The sequence below is a fragment of the Sander lucioperca genome, chromosome 15 (assembly GCF_008315115.2).
Source record: "Sander lucioperca isolate FBNREF2018 chromosome 15, SLUC_FBN_1.2, whole genome shotgun sequence".
NCBI classification, from domain to species: domain Eukaryota; kingdom Metazoa; phylum Chordata; class Actinopteri; order Perciformes; family Percidae; genus Sander; species Sander lucioperca.
In genome coordinates, this window is record NC_050187.1 from 9,319,032 (window position 1) to 9,334,284 (window position 15,253).

A 15,253-nucleotide genomic window follows, 5' to 3' on the forward strand; every position below is an offset into this window, starting at 1 on the left:
CCCAGCTGACCGAAAATGCTCAATTGCTCAGTGTAGCCTTGCAATGATCAAACATATTGTGGTTTATTTACATTTTAGATTGTCGTGCTCACTATTGAATTTCATAATGTGGCAACTGTGTAGCTTTCTGAATGCAATTCTCCGTCTTGATAAAAATAAAAGTGTGCTTATGTTAATTGGGCTTTTGTAAGGCGTTGTCTCTGAAATGCAAAGTAAAGGAGAATTTAGCATGAAAGGTATAATATATAGTGAACTTTGAATAGAGAACACGAGCTTTCAGTGATGTTCCAGCCTTGGCTTTAAGTTATTCAAATACAAGTAGCCTACATGGAAACATCTTGTATTATGTCAATGCGGACCTCTGGCCGAGTCCCTCTTTGCGCTATAAAATCCCTAATATACTTTTATATTGAATATTTTATACTCATTTTCCCAGTCAACTTTATCTTATGGCCTATATTTAATTATCTTCGTTTTATACATCGTGCTTGAATATATGCCTTCATTATAAGACTGACATATTTGTTTTATTGTAAGGAAAAGGTTTGCCGGTACACGAGACATCTTTGCGGTATAATAAAGCGCTTCAGGTGCGTCACTTTCCACTGCATAAAAAGAACGAAGTGTGCCATTTGGTGGAAGTCATTTTAGTTTGGAAAAAGCTCTGTGTTCGCGTGTGTCGAAGTGCCTGCATCAAGGTAGACCTGTCTTTTAGTCTTGTTGAAGGACAGCTGTATTTACTGACGTATGTAAATGAATATAGGCTATAGGGGAGGTCCCTGCCTGGGCAAAAAACACACACTGAATCAGTTTCACATCGCAGCTCCGGAGTTCCTGCGTGGAAGGAAAAAAAACGAGACGTGGCGAAATCTGGTGAATATCTGCAGCCATATGCTGCCAGTAAAATTTGTGGGATTTATGAATTATTCTGGTATAGTTTTGGGAAGTGTGTTTTCCTCTTCTTTTTTCTTTTTGGCTTAATGGGTGATAACGCATTCGCTTTGCAGTTGCCAGGTCCCTCTAACATCATATATCCTATCCTTGTCGGAGTTGTCCCAGATTATCAGATGCAGCCCAGCGAGCCCGGTGTATGATCTCCTAAATTACAGAAACAATATTAACTCCTCGTCTCTGTTTTCCCCCACCGTTGCAGCTCAGCAAACCATGCAGGATGATTTACTGATGGACAAAAACAAAGCCCAGGCTCACCAACAGCAAGATCCGACGCAAGTAGACCCTCCTCCCTCCACCCCGACCCCGTCATCGGAGCTCACTTCTTCATCGGAGTCGGAGAGCCCGTCGACCGGGAGCAACCAAGCGGCTTCAGCGCTGAACAGCAGCAGCAGCAGCAACAAGGACAAAGTGCCGATGGAGTCGCCGATCCTGCCCGGGTTGAGCTTCCACCACCAGCCGCAGGAGACCGGCGGCCCCCTTTCCTCCCCGTCCTCCTCTTTTGGGAGCACTTGGTCCACGGGAACCACAAACGCCGTGGACGACAGCTTTTTCCAAGGAATACCCTCGGTGAACGGGACGATGCTTTTCCAGAACTTCCCCCACCACGTCAACCCGGTCTTCGGGGGTAATTTCTCCCCGCAGATCGGTCTGGCTCCCCAGTCCCAGCAGCATCAACAGCAAGCCCAGCAGCCGCAGCAGCCGCAGCAGCAGCAGCAGCAACCCCAGCCCCAGCAGAGGAGATCCCCTGGCAGCCCCAGCCAAGGCCCCTTCCCCCAGAGAACCGCTTATCAGACCATCATGAATAACAGCAAGGGATCCTCGTCGTCGTCGTCTTCTTCTTCCTCGTCGTCCGCTTGGAATAATCACCAAAACGCCGCATGGAGCACAGCCTCCAACCCCTGGAGCGGGCTGCAGGCAGGCAGGGACCCGCGCAGAGCGGTGGGCGTCGGGGTAGGGGTCGGAGTCGGCGTCGGGGTGCCGTCCCCCATGAACCCCATCTCCCCCATGAAAAAACCCTATACTAGCAACGTTATAGCACCCCCCAAGTTTCCGAGACCAGGTCCCCTCACCTCCAAGCCCTGGATGGAGGACAGCGCCTTCAGGACTGACAACAGCAACAACATACTGCCTTTCCAGGTAAATAGGCTACACTCCCAGTATAAGAGCAGGCCTAGGCCTATACCTCTATTGCTTTAGCCTGCATGTATTTCAAAAATGTTGACTACTTTGACATGTTTTACCCTGGTGGTTGACCTCTTAAAAATATAAACCTATAGGATGATGTTTTCGATGTATTCTATTCAAATATTCAAGGGAAACCATAGCCTATACCTGAGATATAATAATAGGCCTACCACGAATAGCCTTGGATAAGGTCACCCTGAACTTATCAGTACCACGGATTCATTATAGGTCCATATATTAGTAATTGATAGGCTATTTATGTCATAGTCGATTAGGAAAATAAGAAATAATTGAATGGCATGGCAGGCTCACACTGTCATTTCATACAGTGATTATAGGTTACCATCGGAGGCAACCTCAGAGGCATTCATTTTGAAATTGATTTAGATAATTCAGCCTTAAATACTTAAATTTTAAATGTGCTATACACTGAAGTGTGCTAGTTGAATTGAGAAATGGCCATCGGTTTTTTACCAGTAGCAGTCAACATTTCCATCTGCCTTGTAAGCTGTCAGATTATGTGGTGGAGGTCAAATAAATCGAATGAGACAGTGAGTCCTTGAAGTATTTCTCATCGATCATAGCTATGTTTACGCATTCAAAGGCAAACACATTGAGTCAGTCCTAGAGATAGTCGTTGTGCACTGTTTATTGCACTAAATGGATCAATTGCCTCTTCCAGCTCACTCCGTGGGGTTTAAAGGACACGTGACGCATTCAGTGCGGCTCGTAACCTTCTAAATTCTGACGGAGCTGTAGCCTAATACGCACTTGATTACGAGCTCACCCTAATAATAAGGAGGATTTCTTGTTTTCAGTTATGTAGGCTATGCATTATAAAATACAGTACACAAAGCTGCAGAAAGAATGTGCTGTAGTAAATAGGAGAAATCATGCACCAGCCATTACACTTCTTAATTTATGCCTTAGGCTACATTAAGTGAAAGGTTTTGTGTAAGTCTGTGTACAACTATGACTGAACATTGAGCATTACGCTTATGCTTATTATTTAAAAATAAAAAACACATAGGCCTACATGCAGGAATGGTAGCCTAATACTAATAATATCAATAGGCCTACTCATAATAATAATGACGATAATATGTGTGAATATATAATATATGTCAGTCTAGCCGTGTGTTATAATACAGTTTCCTTGCTCTACCCTCCTTTTTTCATAGAAAGCCTTTTTTTGGTCACTTTTGTCGACATAGTTGGTCGTTTATGTGATCGTTCTTTGTAATTACAAAATGTTAGGACAGTACCTGAAGGCAACATCCATACTCGCTTTTGATTGGCTTGTGATCGGATACTGGGCTGGTCTTATATACTGTCTATGGTTTTAACCTGGGCCGTTTCCCAATACCAAGAATGCAAAGAACAGACTTGTGTTCTTGGGGAGGACGTTCTTGCTAGTTGTACCTGGAAGAATGAACTTGCAAGTTCACAAGCACAGAAAACACTGTTAAGAGTTTGAGACGATGCATACTTCCTGTTATTGCTCAACCCCCCCAGCACAGAGGCTACCAGCAGGGCTCCAAAATAACAGCTAGAAATAAAAACCACAACAATATAACCACTTTATATTAAAACAATCTCCGGACAAGAAAACCTCACAATGTTACAACTATTGCAATAATATTGAAAAATAAATCTTATTGAGCTTTAATTTTATTGTTTATGGTTTAGCTCAAACACTCCTTACTTATTCAAAAGAGTGGAACGTGATCCCTACTATTATTAGTGTATAAGTTTAAGTCAGTTTAAATTAAAAAATAAGTAGGCATGCACTGGTGTGTCCTATGTGTTCATGATCGTGATCATTTCTATATTATTGTAGTGCCCTGTATATGCCCAGGGAGATGGACATTAGCAATTCAAATTATAAAGGTTGGTGTCTCCCCTTTAGTCTACATAACATGTCAGCATGTTACCACTTTATGTACAACTCTTAATTTATCATACAGACTGAAACTCAACTTCTAATAAATCAGAAAACAAATACACCAAAAAAAAACTAAATCTATATATACGTAAATGTATAGCCTATGGCATAATTTAAACAAGTCTCCCGAAAAGAAACGTGTATATATCTCTCCCCCTTGTGTGTGTGTGTGTGTGTGTGTGTGTGTGTGTGTGTGTGTGTGTGTGTGTGTGTGTGTGTGTGTGTGTGTGTGTGTGTGCGTGCGTGCGTGTGTGTGCTTGTGGAGTTTAACTCTGAAAAGACAGTTAACCACAGGTTCCCATTAATCTTATGATGGACATGTGTTGTGATATTTAAACAAACGATCCGTCAACGGCGAAATAAAAGCCTCTTATTTACGGGACCGGTCTAAAAGACCTCCGGCTTCCAGCGGGGTCTCTGAGCGTGACTATCCGAGCGACGAGCTAGCGGCCGGGGCAGGCGCAAGCTGGCGGCCGCTTCACTTCACGGAGCTCCGAAAACTCCGAAAACCTTGGAGCAAATTGTCAATTCGGCAAAGATTTTCGCAAGACTGCCTATATTCGAAATCTAAACCGTTCATTTCTCGCCTAAAATGTGGTCAGAAGTTAATTTGGTGATGAATAAGATGGCGAAAATTGTTAAAATTGTCCCATTTTTGGGCTGTCTATGTACCGGAAACCCGACCATCATTGAATGCCGAAATGAATGTTGGGATACGGTTGCAGCGAAGTTCATACAAGTTACCAACCAATGCATCCTCGGTAAAATGGGCGTGTCAAGAACATTTCCGGGAATCTTAACTGTTCTTGGTGAAATGCGAACTTGTGTATTGGGACAGTACTTGGGCAACACGAGATGACGTTTCACAGGGACACAAGAACACAAGTCAATAAAAGAACACAGATTGAGAAACGGCCCTGATCTTGAGACAGGTCAGGTCTGAAACCGGAAAGAAGACGGGTTTTTTGTTGTTGCAAATTGCAGTAAGAATAAGCCAATATTAAACTCGTATTATTTCAACAAACTGTTTTACATAATACAAGTGCTGACATTGATGTATGCCTGTGTTTCTGCTGTGAGAAAGCTGTAGCCGACGACCATGAAAGCTAACTTTATTCAGGGTCAAAACATGCTAATAGGTAACGTAACGCTGTATTGTTAAAAATGACAGCCTGCGTAGTTTCTGTCTCCCCCATGAGGAATTCTAGCTAAGTAATGACAACAAAACTGTAGGCGCGTCCACATGATAGCCTACAAGCCTTCCGTGACCGCGCACCGCCTCCCCCCCCCCCCTCCACGCAGTTGCTAGTAGCCAAGGAGGACACGGAGGATTAAAAAAAACATAATGGACTCTTCAGAAGAGGTAATTATCTTCACTTGAGTTTCTGCGCGGGAAAGTCCCCGGACGACACAATCTTCAGAACATAGCCATACTGACAAATACAGAGAAGTTGTGTGGAGCTGATAGTCTTTATCAGCTTTGTAGCAACTCATTTGGCAATGCCTTGAATGTAACGGATGTTCATTAATATAAATGAATTACGCACTAAAGCTTTAACTTAAGAGGGTGACATAGCCTACCGTTCTAGTTAGGGCTGCGCAATATGAGGAATATATGACTGATATCGCGATTGCAATATGATTCACAATATTGGAAGGAATGATCATTTTTGTATCATAATTCTCATTTTCTTTGAAAAAAAATTTAAATGATTATAGTGTGATTCTTTTTTTTTTTTTTTTTTTCGAGGACCTGTACCAAACAAAGATTTTTTTCTTTAGTCTGTAGGATACAATTTGATGGCCGGGACATCTCTGCAGCACCACAATACTATAAGTATTTAATTCAGAATGGTAGGTTTGACACATATTTTGCCTTTAACAAATACTGTACCCCCTCTGCGTTTTGGATTTTGCACTAGTGCATATTGCGATTTCGATAAAATTGCAATTAATTGTGCAGCCCTAGTTCCAGTGTTGTTACCTGTCTCTTGGTCCATACATCAGATCCCACAGGACTCATCTTTGTTCACCAGCACTGAAGTGGACACCAGAGAGCCAGTTTTACACTGGTTTGACTTTATTTCAGCCAGGCCATCCTGCCTTAAATTAACATGTCTGATTTCAGAATAGACTAACATGAACAGTCCCAATACTGTGTGGCTTTTTCACGTGGCTAGTCATGTGTTTTCCCTATGTTTAGTTATGCTGCCTGACAAACGAGCCAACATGAAAAAGTAAGCCAGCTGAATACTCCCCCCTTAAGTCACCCGACCGGCTTACTTAAAAAGGAGTACTTGTTCATCCGATCAAAGCAGAGACTCGGGAGAACGGAACACCGGCCAAAATGTTAACCTGTTACTGCAGAGAGGACTACATGTGCAGAGGAAACAGGGTGAAATTCCAACCACCCTGAAACGTATAGCCTTTTGAGGAGATAATGATTGTGTCAGTCAGGCCTCCCTCGGCTTTATTACATGGTTTCCTCTGTGAGTGCCTCTTATCTATTTTCTCTCGACTTGGCCAGCTTACAGTTATCACCAGGAGACGAGGTCAAGGGGCCACATGTCATGCTGCATGGAGTCGTCTGTTCACTGAAGTCAAACTTGGGCAAATAGCAGAGATGAAGTACAGTGTGGTCAAAAATGTTGCCAGATTAAAAACATTAGGGTTAAAGTAACATATTACAGTAATCACTCATATAAATGCCAAGTAGAGCTGAAATTTGATAATCGAATAGTGATGTCATCAGGGTTATTTTGTTCTGACTTTCTAAAAATCATCCACCAGAACCATAGAACGCATTATTTAACTTGTTTTCACAGCCTGTATGTTCTTCCTCAAGTAAACTTTAGAGCTGCAAAGATCAATTGAATAATCGATTAGTTGTCAACTATTAAATGAATCGCCAACTATTTTGATAATCGATCAATCAGGTTGAGTCATTTTTTTTAATGAAAAATTCTTTGATTCCAGCTTCTTAAATGTGAATGTGTTCTAGTTTCTTCACTCCGCTGTGCCAGTAAACTGAATATCTTTGAGTAGTGGATAAAATAAGACATTTGAAGACGTCATCATGGGCTTTGTGAAACACCAATTAACATCTTTCACCATTTTCTGACATTTTATAGACCAAACAACTAATCGATTAATCGAGAAAATAATACACAGATTAATCAACAATGAAAATAATCGTAAATTGCAGGCCTAGTAAACTTACTATTTACGTGTACATTTGAATTCCCCTTTCAGATCAGATATATAGCATATACCAACAGTTCTATCAGTACTTCTAATCACTCTATATATACTGTGTATATATACGTATACATATATCTGCAAGCTTCTGCTAATGGATAGTAACCATTCGACAGTGAGGGCATTTTTTTAAGGGCTAATGAGTGCTGCAGTGATGCAATCGTGGCTGTAGCTCACACTTAGCTGTTTAGCAATTACACCCATAATTGGAGAAGAGTTATCACCAGGATGCGAGGTCAGGGCGCCACATGTCAACTGTCCTGTTTACTCAAGGGAAACTCAGGCAAACCGCTGAGCTGAGCAGCCGGTGACAGGTGAACTTTTGTTGTCTATTGTGTAGATCTCAGTGTTCTTCAGATGCCCCCCAGATGATACACCATGCCAAAGGTCCCGAGTTGATTTTATTCCCGATTTGATTTTATTCCTGATTCAATATCAATTAGGTTAGGAACATTTCAGTTACAATACCAATTTAGCTTGGATATGAAAGAGATTCTACAATTGTACAAGGTTCCCTCTAACCTGCTGCATTCTTAAAAGTATCCGTTTACATGAAGAACTGACCCCAAAGCAGTTACATTAATGTACTTTTTATTTCACATGAACACACAATAAAGTGCAGCTCTACAGACTACAGTCAGTGAGTATTGAGTGGCATTGCATCCAGATATCTTGAGGTGACAGATGGACCCCATTGAAAATGGCCATGCCCGTTTTTCTCCCTCACCAAAATATAGCCGACAAGCTAGTATGACAAAGTTGGTACCAATGGCTCCTTAGGTCTTCTAGTTTCATATGATAAAGACGATCGTCAAGATCAAGATCGTTTCTTGGATTTTATGACTCGATTTTGGATAATTCAAATGAATGTTCCGTGTGCTCCATTATGTGCTTGTATACCCGTATGCTGCTGGCTGCCGCTTAAAAGGCAGAGGAATGTGCGGAATTCACCTTAACATGTCAGTGTGAGGTTTAAGGCACAGAGTCACATGAGCTTCTCGGGAGATCTCCTGATTTGAAATGACGTGTTAGTTTGTGGCGATGATTGCTTGGTCCTCTGGGATTGTAATCACATCATATCAGATCAAGAAGTTGACTGACAGGTTGAGGCTCACAGTCAAATGCTGTCTGATGGTCATGCAAAAGGACAGGAGCTTGGACCAATTTGTGGGTGTAACCATTCGTGCTGCAACTAACAATTATTTTCATAATCAATCTGTTGATTATTTTCTCCATTAGTTGATTAGGCTAGTTGTTTGGTTTATAAAATGGTGAAAAATGTGGATCAGTGTTTCCCAAAGCCCAAAATGACATCCTCAAATGTCTTGTTTGGTCCACAACTCAAAGATATTCAGTTCACTGTCACAGAGGAGAGAAGAAACCAGAAAATATTCACATTTAAGAAGCTGGAATCAGAGAAATGTTTACCTTTTTTTTTTTTTTTTTTTTTTTTTTTTTCATAAAAAATGACTCCAACCAATTAATCGATAATCAAAATAGTTGCAGATTAATTTATTAGTTGATCGATTAATCTTTGTAGATCTAGTAACCGTTGAGTCAGAGTAATATGTACAGTAGGCTAATCTAAATATCAGATAGGATATACATATCTTTGGGCCTGTGTCCTTAAGCCTGAGACACACCAAGCCGATAATCGGCTGTTGGACAGTCTGGCGAGGTCAGTGACTCGAGTCTGTTCGGTGTGTTCTGTGTCGTTGTCCGTCCGAGGGGCCGTCGGCCTTCATTTTGGCCGATATAATGTATAATCGGCGGGGGCGGGCACTGCCAGCAGTCGGACTCAAATGACCCATCTGATTGGTAGAGAGCTAACCTGGAAACGGGGAGCGGAATGAGAGTGACTAGAGTCTCTCAAAATCTGACGAAAATCTTTTAAACTGACCTTTGTCGATCTGAAATGAAGACAGACTCAGTAACTGCACGGCCTATTTCTCGCTTAAAATGTTTTCAGAAACACGTTTCGGTGAACTATTTTAGTACAATATGAGATCGTATTCTGAACAAGCCGCCATGACAGTTTGTCTTTGAATTTGCGGAGAAACCAGACCCACGTGACGCGTTCATCCAATCAGCTACAGGTTTTCATTTATGGGCGACAATACAGATTAGCGCCGCCTGCTGTTATGGAGATGCATTACGTCTCGTCGCTTTGGTGTGTTCCGAGGCACTTTTTTGACCAACTCGGGGGAGACTGATCAGTCCAACTGCCTTTTCTGTCAAGGGTCGGCCGTCTGATCAGTGTGTCTGCAGCTTTAGTTTGTTTTTTTCTTTGGGCCTTTTCCTATTGATTGATTGATTGATTGATTTATTGCTTGCTTGTGTGGCAGTAAAGGTGCACATTAATGTGATAAAAAATAATAAACTGCTGCTCGCACTTTTTATAGTTTATAAAGGGGAAAAACAAACAATGGATGATACATTCACAAACTGCCTCTGAATCTGGCAGCCCCTTAACCTTTCGGAGCAGACTTTATTCATTAAAAACAGGCATTCAGCCATCTTTGAAATGCTCAGTCTGTTTCTTATCATGATCTCCCTCTAAACACTCTTATATCTTGTTTATGTGTCATGTCATGAGGAAAGATGAGCTGCAGTGTAGTCGAGATGGGTCAACCTGAATCTTCGCTCCACACTTTATGGATTCTTATGTGGTGTTTAAACAGTAAAGTGTGCGTGGGACTTGTGTGTGTGTATATGATCTCTTTAGGTCATTTAACTACACTAAGCTCTCCGACAACCCCTCCCCCCCTCCCCCCCCACCCATCACTGTGCTCATCCACATGTGTCAGAGAGGAGTGGAGGGGGGAGAAAACTAAAAGCTCAGCGTTTTAAGTGTTTACCGTTTGTACCAAGTGGGCAGATTTTTATCTACGTGGCGCTGTCGGGTCCAGAGTGGAGGGGAATAACACTTTTGAATGCTCAGCCGAATGGGCAACAATAGCTGCGGTGTGCAAACAATGTGGCCCCGGCTTGGGCAGCGGACACAGGACACAGCTGCCAAGGCTACAGCCTCCAGCTCCAGTCTCAGCCTTTACCTTTGGCACACATGACATTTTCAAAAAGTCATAACTCTTCATCAGGAGTGAGCGGTTTAACGTCGAGGTGTTTGATGTAGTATTGACCGTCCAGTTCTGGACTCAATCTGGATCAATCTACCTCATAGGATCAGGAAATTAGTTTGGACATGTTTTGTAAATCACCAGGTAAAAATACATTTGAAACAGGGCTGGGCTATATATGGATATTATATCGATATCGATATATTGAGCTAGATATTGTCTTAGATTTTGGATATTGTACTATGGCATCAGAATCAGAATCCGCTTTATTGGCCAGGTTTGCATAAACAAACAAGGAATTTGACTCTGGTAATCTTTGCTTTCAAAATACAATACTCACTTAACATATTAAGAATAAAAACAGAAATGACGGTAAGAATATAAAAAATATTGTTAGTGTAGAACAATACAATAGAATTTACAATTTTACAAAAAATATACAAAAGAGAGGGAAGGAATAGTGCAATATCAGTCAGTAGTCTGAGATTTTAGGATTTAAATATGAGTACAGTGCAAGGCATCAGTGCAATGGTAATCTATTAATAACAATATTGTTATTGTAGGATTGAAATAGACATGAGGTAGGTGAGCAGAACAGTGGTGATTGACTTTGTTCAGTGTAAGGGTGGGGGCTATTTCTGAGTGTTCAACAGAGTGACTGCTTGGGGAAAGAAACTGTCTCTGTATCGGCTGGTTTTGGCGAACAGCAGAAGTCTTTTCCTGGGTTTAAAGGCTGCATTACAGTAAAGTGATGTCATTTTCTGAACTTACCAGACTTCCTAGCTGTTTTATGATTTGCCTTTACCCACTTAGTAATTATATCCACATTATTGGTGATTATTTATCAAACATCTCATTGTGTAAATATTTTGTGAAAGCACCAACAGTCAACCCTACAATATCGCCACGATATCAACATCGATGTATTTGGTCAAACATATTGTGATATGTGATTTTCTCCATATTGCCCAGTCCTAATTTGAAATGACACTGGGTGCTACCTGCCGCGGACTTGGCAAATAGAGAAGCTTGTCTTCGTTTTATCTAGACCTTCAATTAATGATTATTTTGTATTACTGATTATTCTGTCAAGTATTTCCTTGTAGTATTTATTAATTGTCGGTCTATACAATACCAGAAAATAGTGTCTAACTCAAGTTCCCTGAGCCCAAGATGTCGTGTTTAAATTTGCTTGTTTCGTCCAACGCATCAGTCCAAACCAAAGATATTCAGTTTGCTATCATAGAGGACTGTGAAGACCAGCAGATATTTACATTTGAGAAGCTAAAACCAGAGAATTAAAGGCAATTCAACGATTCATTATGAAAATGTATTTTTGTATCGATCGACTAATCTGATAATTGACAAATCATTCCACCTATAGCCGGATACTCTTCAGTTGTACGATTGATCCAAATGTCAAAATGATTGATACTCCAAACTGAACCTCCAGACGGTCATGAGCCAAGTGAGGAGTAAGCCAGAGTAACTGTTTTAGATTTAATTTGGCCCTCTGTTAAGTAATTCTCTACTAAATTATATAAATCCTGACAGATGGGGCTCCTCAGGGCAGAGTCTGGTCTGTGCTTTCATTGTAACTTTTTGACATTAAAAAAGCATAAAGAGCCTCTATTAGATTCATATATATCCCTTATTATAGCAGCTGTATTCACCATCATCCCCAGGGCTGACGCAGACATTCTATTTCCCCTTAGTCTCAGATCCTTAATTTATATTAGTCTAGATTTAGCCAAGAATGCATCCCACGCTTCCTTGCTTTTTGATCAAAAATGGGAGCTGTTGATACATGCACAAGTTGTTGCAAGTGATCTGCCCTTGAGCAAGGATAGCAGCCAAACTGAATTTCAACAGCAAGGCTTAATGTGCAAGTCCAAGTTTGCCCGCTTTTAAAGATCATGTCCTTAATACAGGGGTTTTCATTTTGTTCCCCACTCTGTTGGTGAGTTAAATTTTCTTTTGGGGGGGAGGTGGTGTTTAGGAATTTTGATTTAGTCTTTCAATGTGTTTATTTTGTTAAATTCGACATTGTTTAATCTTTTACGCTGTACCATGCAATATTAACACCACATGAAAAGATCCAGGAGTTTACAGGAGCATTTCAATTCAGTTTTATTCATAGTGTCAAGAGACACAGACACAGACCCTGACTCTTGGTGGGGGGCCATCTGCCACTGCTGGTTGGGACACAGAGACTCTGATACAGATATACAAATATAGAGAGATATGATTCATAGTAATTATAGCAGTTGGTACGATGAACAGTGGCAATTATAGTAACAAAGATAATAGTACTATGACTAGAAATAATAGTAGTAGCAGTGCAGGGCGTCGAGCAGGACCACAGCAGCAGCTGCAACTACGATTTAGGTGCCACCCCAATTCAAGAAAATCTGCGAGTTACAGTTCATATTAATGATACTTTGACGTATAATGTTTAGTAGTTCTAACAGTAGCAGGCAGGCTTAAAGTGATATAAGTATTTAATTCCCTGTGTTTATTTTGTATATGATGTACTGTGGCGACTAACCCTCCCCCTGTTTTGCTGTGTTGCAGGACCGGAATCGGCCCTTTGATGCTTTTAGCTTGCACTCTTTGGAGAATTCCTTAATGGATATGATAAGGACTGACCATGACAAAGGTAAACCACACCCTGCCGGTGGCCCACCAATGACTATCGCTGATATTATATGGAGGAATCATTTTGCAGGTTAGGAATATTCATACGTCCATGCTTACAGTATTATTATTTTTTTTTGCTTCATGGGCATAATATCATCTGGGTACATTTGTTTTTCTTTTGCTCAATTTGCCAATCTCTTAACCAATTCAGTACGGATCATCATGTTCTGTTTTGAAATTTAATAATTAACATTATGAGCCTTACCTGCAAAATCTCGCATAATCTTTTGTTTGTGTGTGTGTGTGTGTGTGTGTGTGTGTGTGTTGTGGACCAGATGTGCAGTGATGTGCATTCAGGTGGTCTCATTTGCAAACTGCATTTTCTTTTGCCCTTTCTTCTTCTTTGCCTGTTAGCTTTCTGCTGATTGGAATCAATGGATCGAGTAAAAATGTCGCATGACTTGTGCTTTTGTTGGCTGAATATGTTGTAAGCATAAATGTTGAGTGACTGAGTATGTTTGTGGTTTACATTTTTCCTCAACATGACCATCACAAAGCAGACTTCCGAAACCCTACGTGGATCTTTATTTTGTGTGTGGTTGTGGGCCCCAGATGACTGAGTCATAGCCTGAAGATCAAATCGGTGTTTCTAAGCAACATTGATACACAGACGGTGTTTTTCAGAGTGAAATACAGATTCATACTAAAATAAATTAACGTCACACTATATTTATCTCCTGGGAGGTATAGATAATTCATGAAATCATGAAGAAAACATTGTTATGGGATCTTTCTACACCCCCTTTTAAGGCCATCCAATGTATGTCAGGCCTTCTAAACCAATATTTTTGTAGCACTGGTCACGTGTCTATTGTAAAAACTTTGGATCCAGTCTCCCAGATGGGGCTCTGTCAGGTTGGGTGGAGGGTTTTTATGCTCCCCCATCCTCCCATCTTAACAATGGAAAGATTGGTGGGAGGGGTACATAATGAGCAGAGCATGTCGCTTTCTCATGCGTGGAGTCTGTTTTCTCAATCTCGTGCTGAGAGGGCATTGTTGCAGCAAAATGGTCACCCTGGCCTGACCTAACTTCACTGGAAAGGTGTCGTAATGTCCTGCACGGCTTCCCTTATGATTGTGTATCAAAGCATAACAGACAGAAGAGATCCAAGGAAAGACAGGGAGGGTGGTGCATGGACATGAGTGTGTATTCCTGCATCTCTATTTGCTTGTTTACCCCTCTCGCCATCATGTAGACAGCGTGGGGCTGCAGTAAGCTACCATGCCAACCACAGAGCAGTTCCACCCCAATGGCGTACCTACCCACTGTCTGAGAAGGGCCCTTTGTGTCTGCTGTGTAATCGACTACCAAAAGCCTAGCTGCTGGTGCTTTTTTTCCCCCAACTTCCAAGTAAATGACCTTCTCATTTTGATCAGAACTCAGGGTTTTCCTACTATTAGAAGGCTTAGGTGCAGCATCCAAGCCGTTTTGGACAGCACAAGCTGAAGGAATGTAAAATCAATGTGAGCATCACAACTAACTAAATTACTTTTCTCAGATTTAATGATTGTAGGCAGTCCCCAGTCGACTTCTTTAGCATGTTTTGTCTTTAGGCGTTTTGAGTGGTATTTTATTATTATCTGATCTAGCTTTTCTAACATTTTAGACACATATGTAAAAAATAATGGTCCAAAATGATGTGAAATTGCATTTTTTTTTTTTTTTTTTTTTTTTTCAACGCAACCTTTTCTTGAGGGAGGACCCCTAAAAGCCCCCATCAACTACATGCATCTAAGTCTTCCACAAACCTAGGGTAAACACTAGGAACTTGTATAACAAACGCTGTACTTGGGGGAAGAGCTTTGCTACCCGACAGGTCTGGGTCAGGGTCAGGTTGGGTTCAGTCATTTTCCAAAGTAATTTGTTAAGAAGTTCCTCTATTTCTCTCTCTGACCGTACCGTATTTGTTGATAAGTAAAAAATGGAATGTCCAGTGGAAATGGGGGAAGGGATAAAGTATAGCAAATGTGTTGACAAGCTGAATGTTAGTAATTACAGAAGTGTGGCAAAAAAAAACAACTTTGGGTCTCAAATGTGGCAGTACCACTTGGGTTTGGTCAGGTTGTGAAGGCACAGGCCGGCTTCAGGTTACCATGTTAAGCCGACTGAAAAGCCATTTTGTTTTTTATGATT

At 41.2% G+C, this 15,253-nt stretch overlaps 1 protein-coding gene across 12 annotated transcripts in view; it reads left to right on the forward strand.

Moving 5' to 3' along the window:
* Positions 1 to 15,253, forward strand: part of cpeb3 (cytoplasmic polyadenylation element binding protein 3) — a 49,982-nt gene that overhangs the window by 1,233 nt on the left and 33,496 nt on the right. For 4 of the 12 annotated variants that reach the window (XM_031296873.2, XM_031296874.2, XM_031296875.2 and 1 more), the window contains exons 2-3: positions 1,154 to 2,091; positions 12,994 to 13,147. In XM_031296873.2, coding sequence (XP_031152733.1) covers positions 1,154 to 2,091; positions 12,994 to 13,147 — 1,092 coding nt within the window. Of the gene's footprint in view, positions 1 to 511; positions 874 to 1,153; positions 2,092 to 5,008; positions 5,068 to 12,993; positions 13,148 to 15,253 lie in introns of those variants that run through there. The other 8 variants (XM_031296878.2, XM_031296879.2, XM_035992127.1 and 5 more) reach the window with 6 other exon arrangements.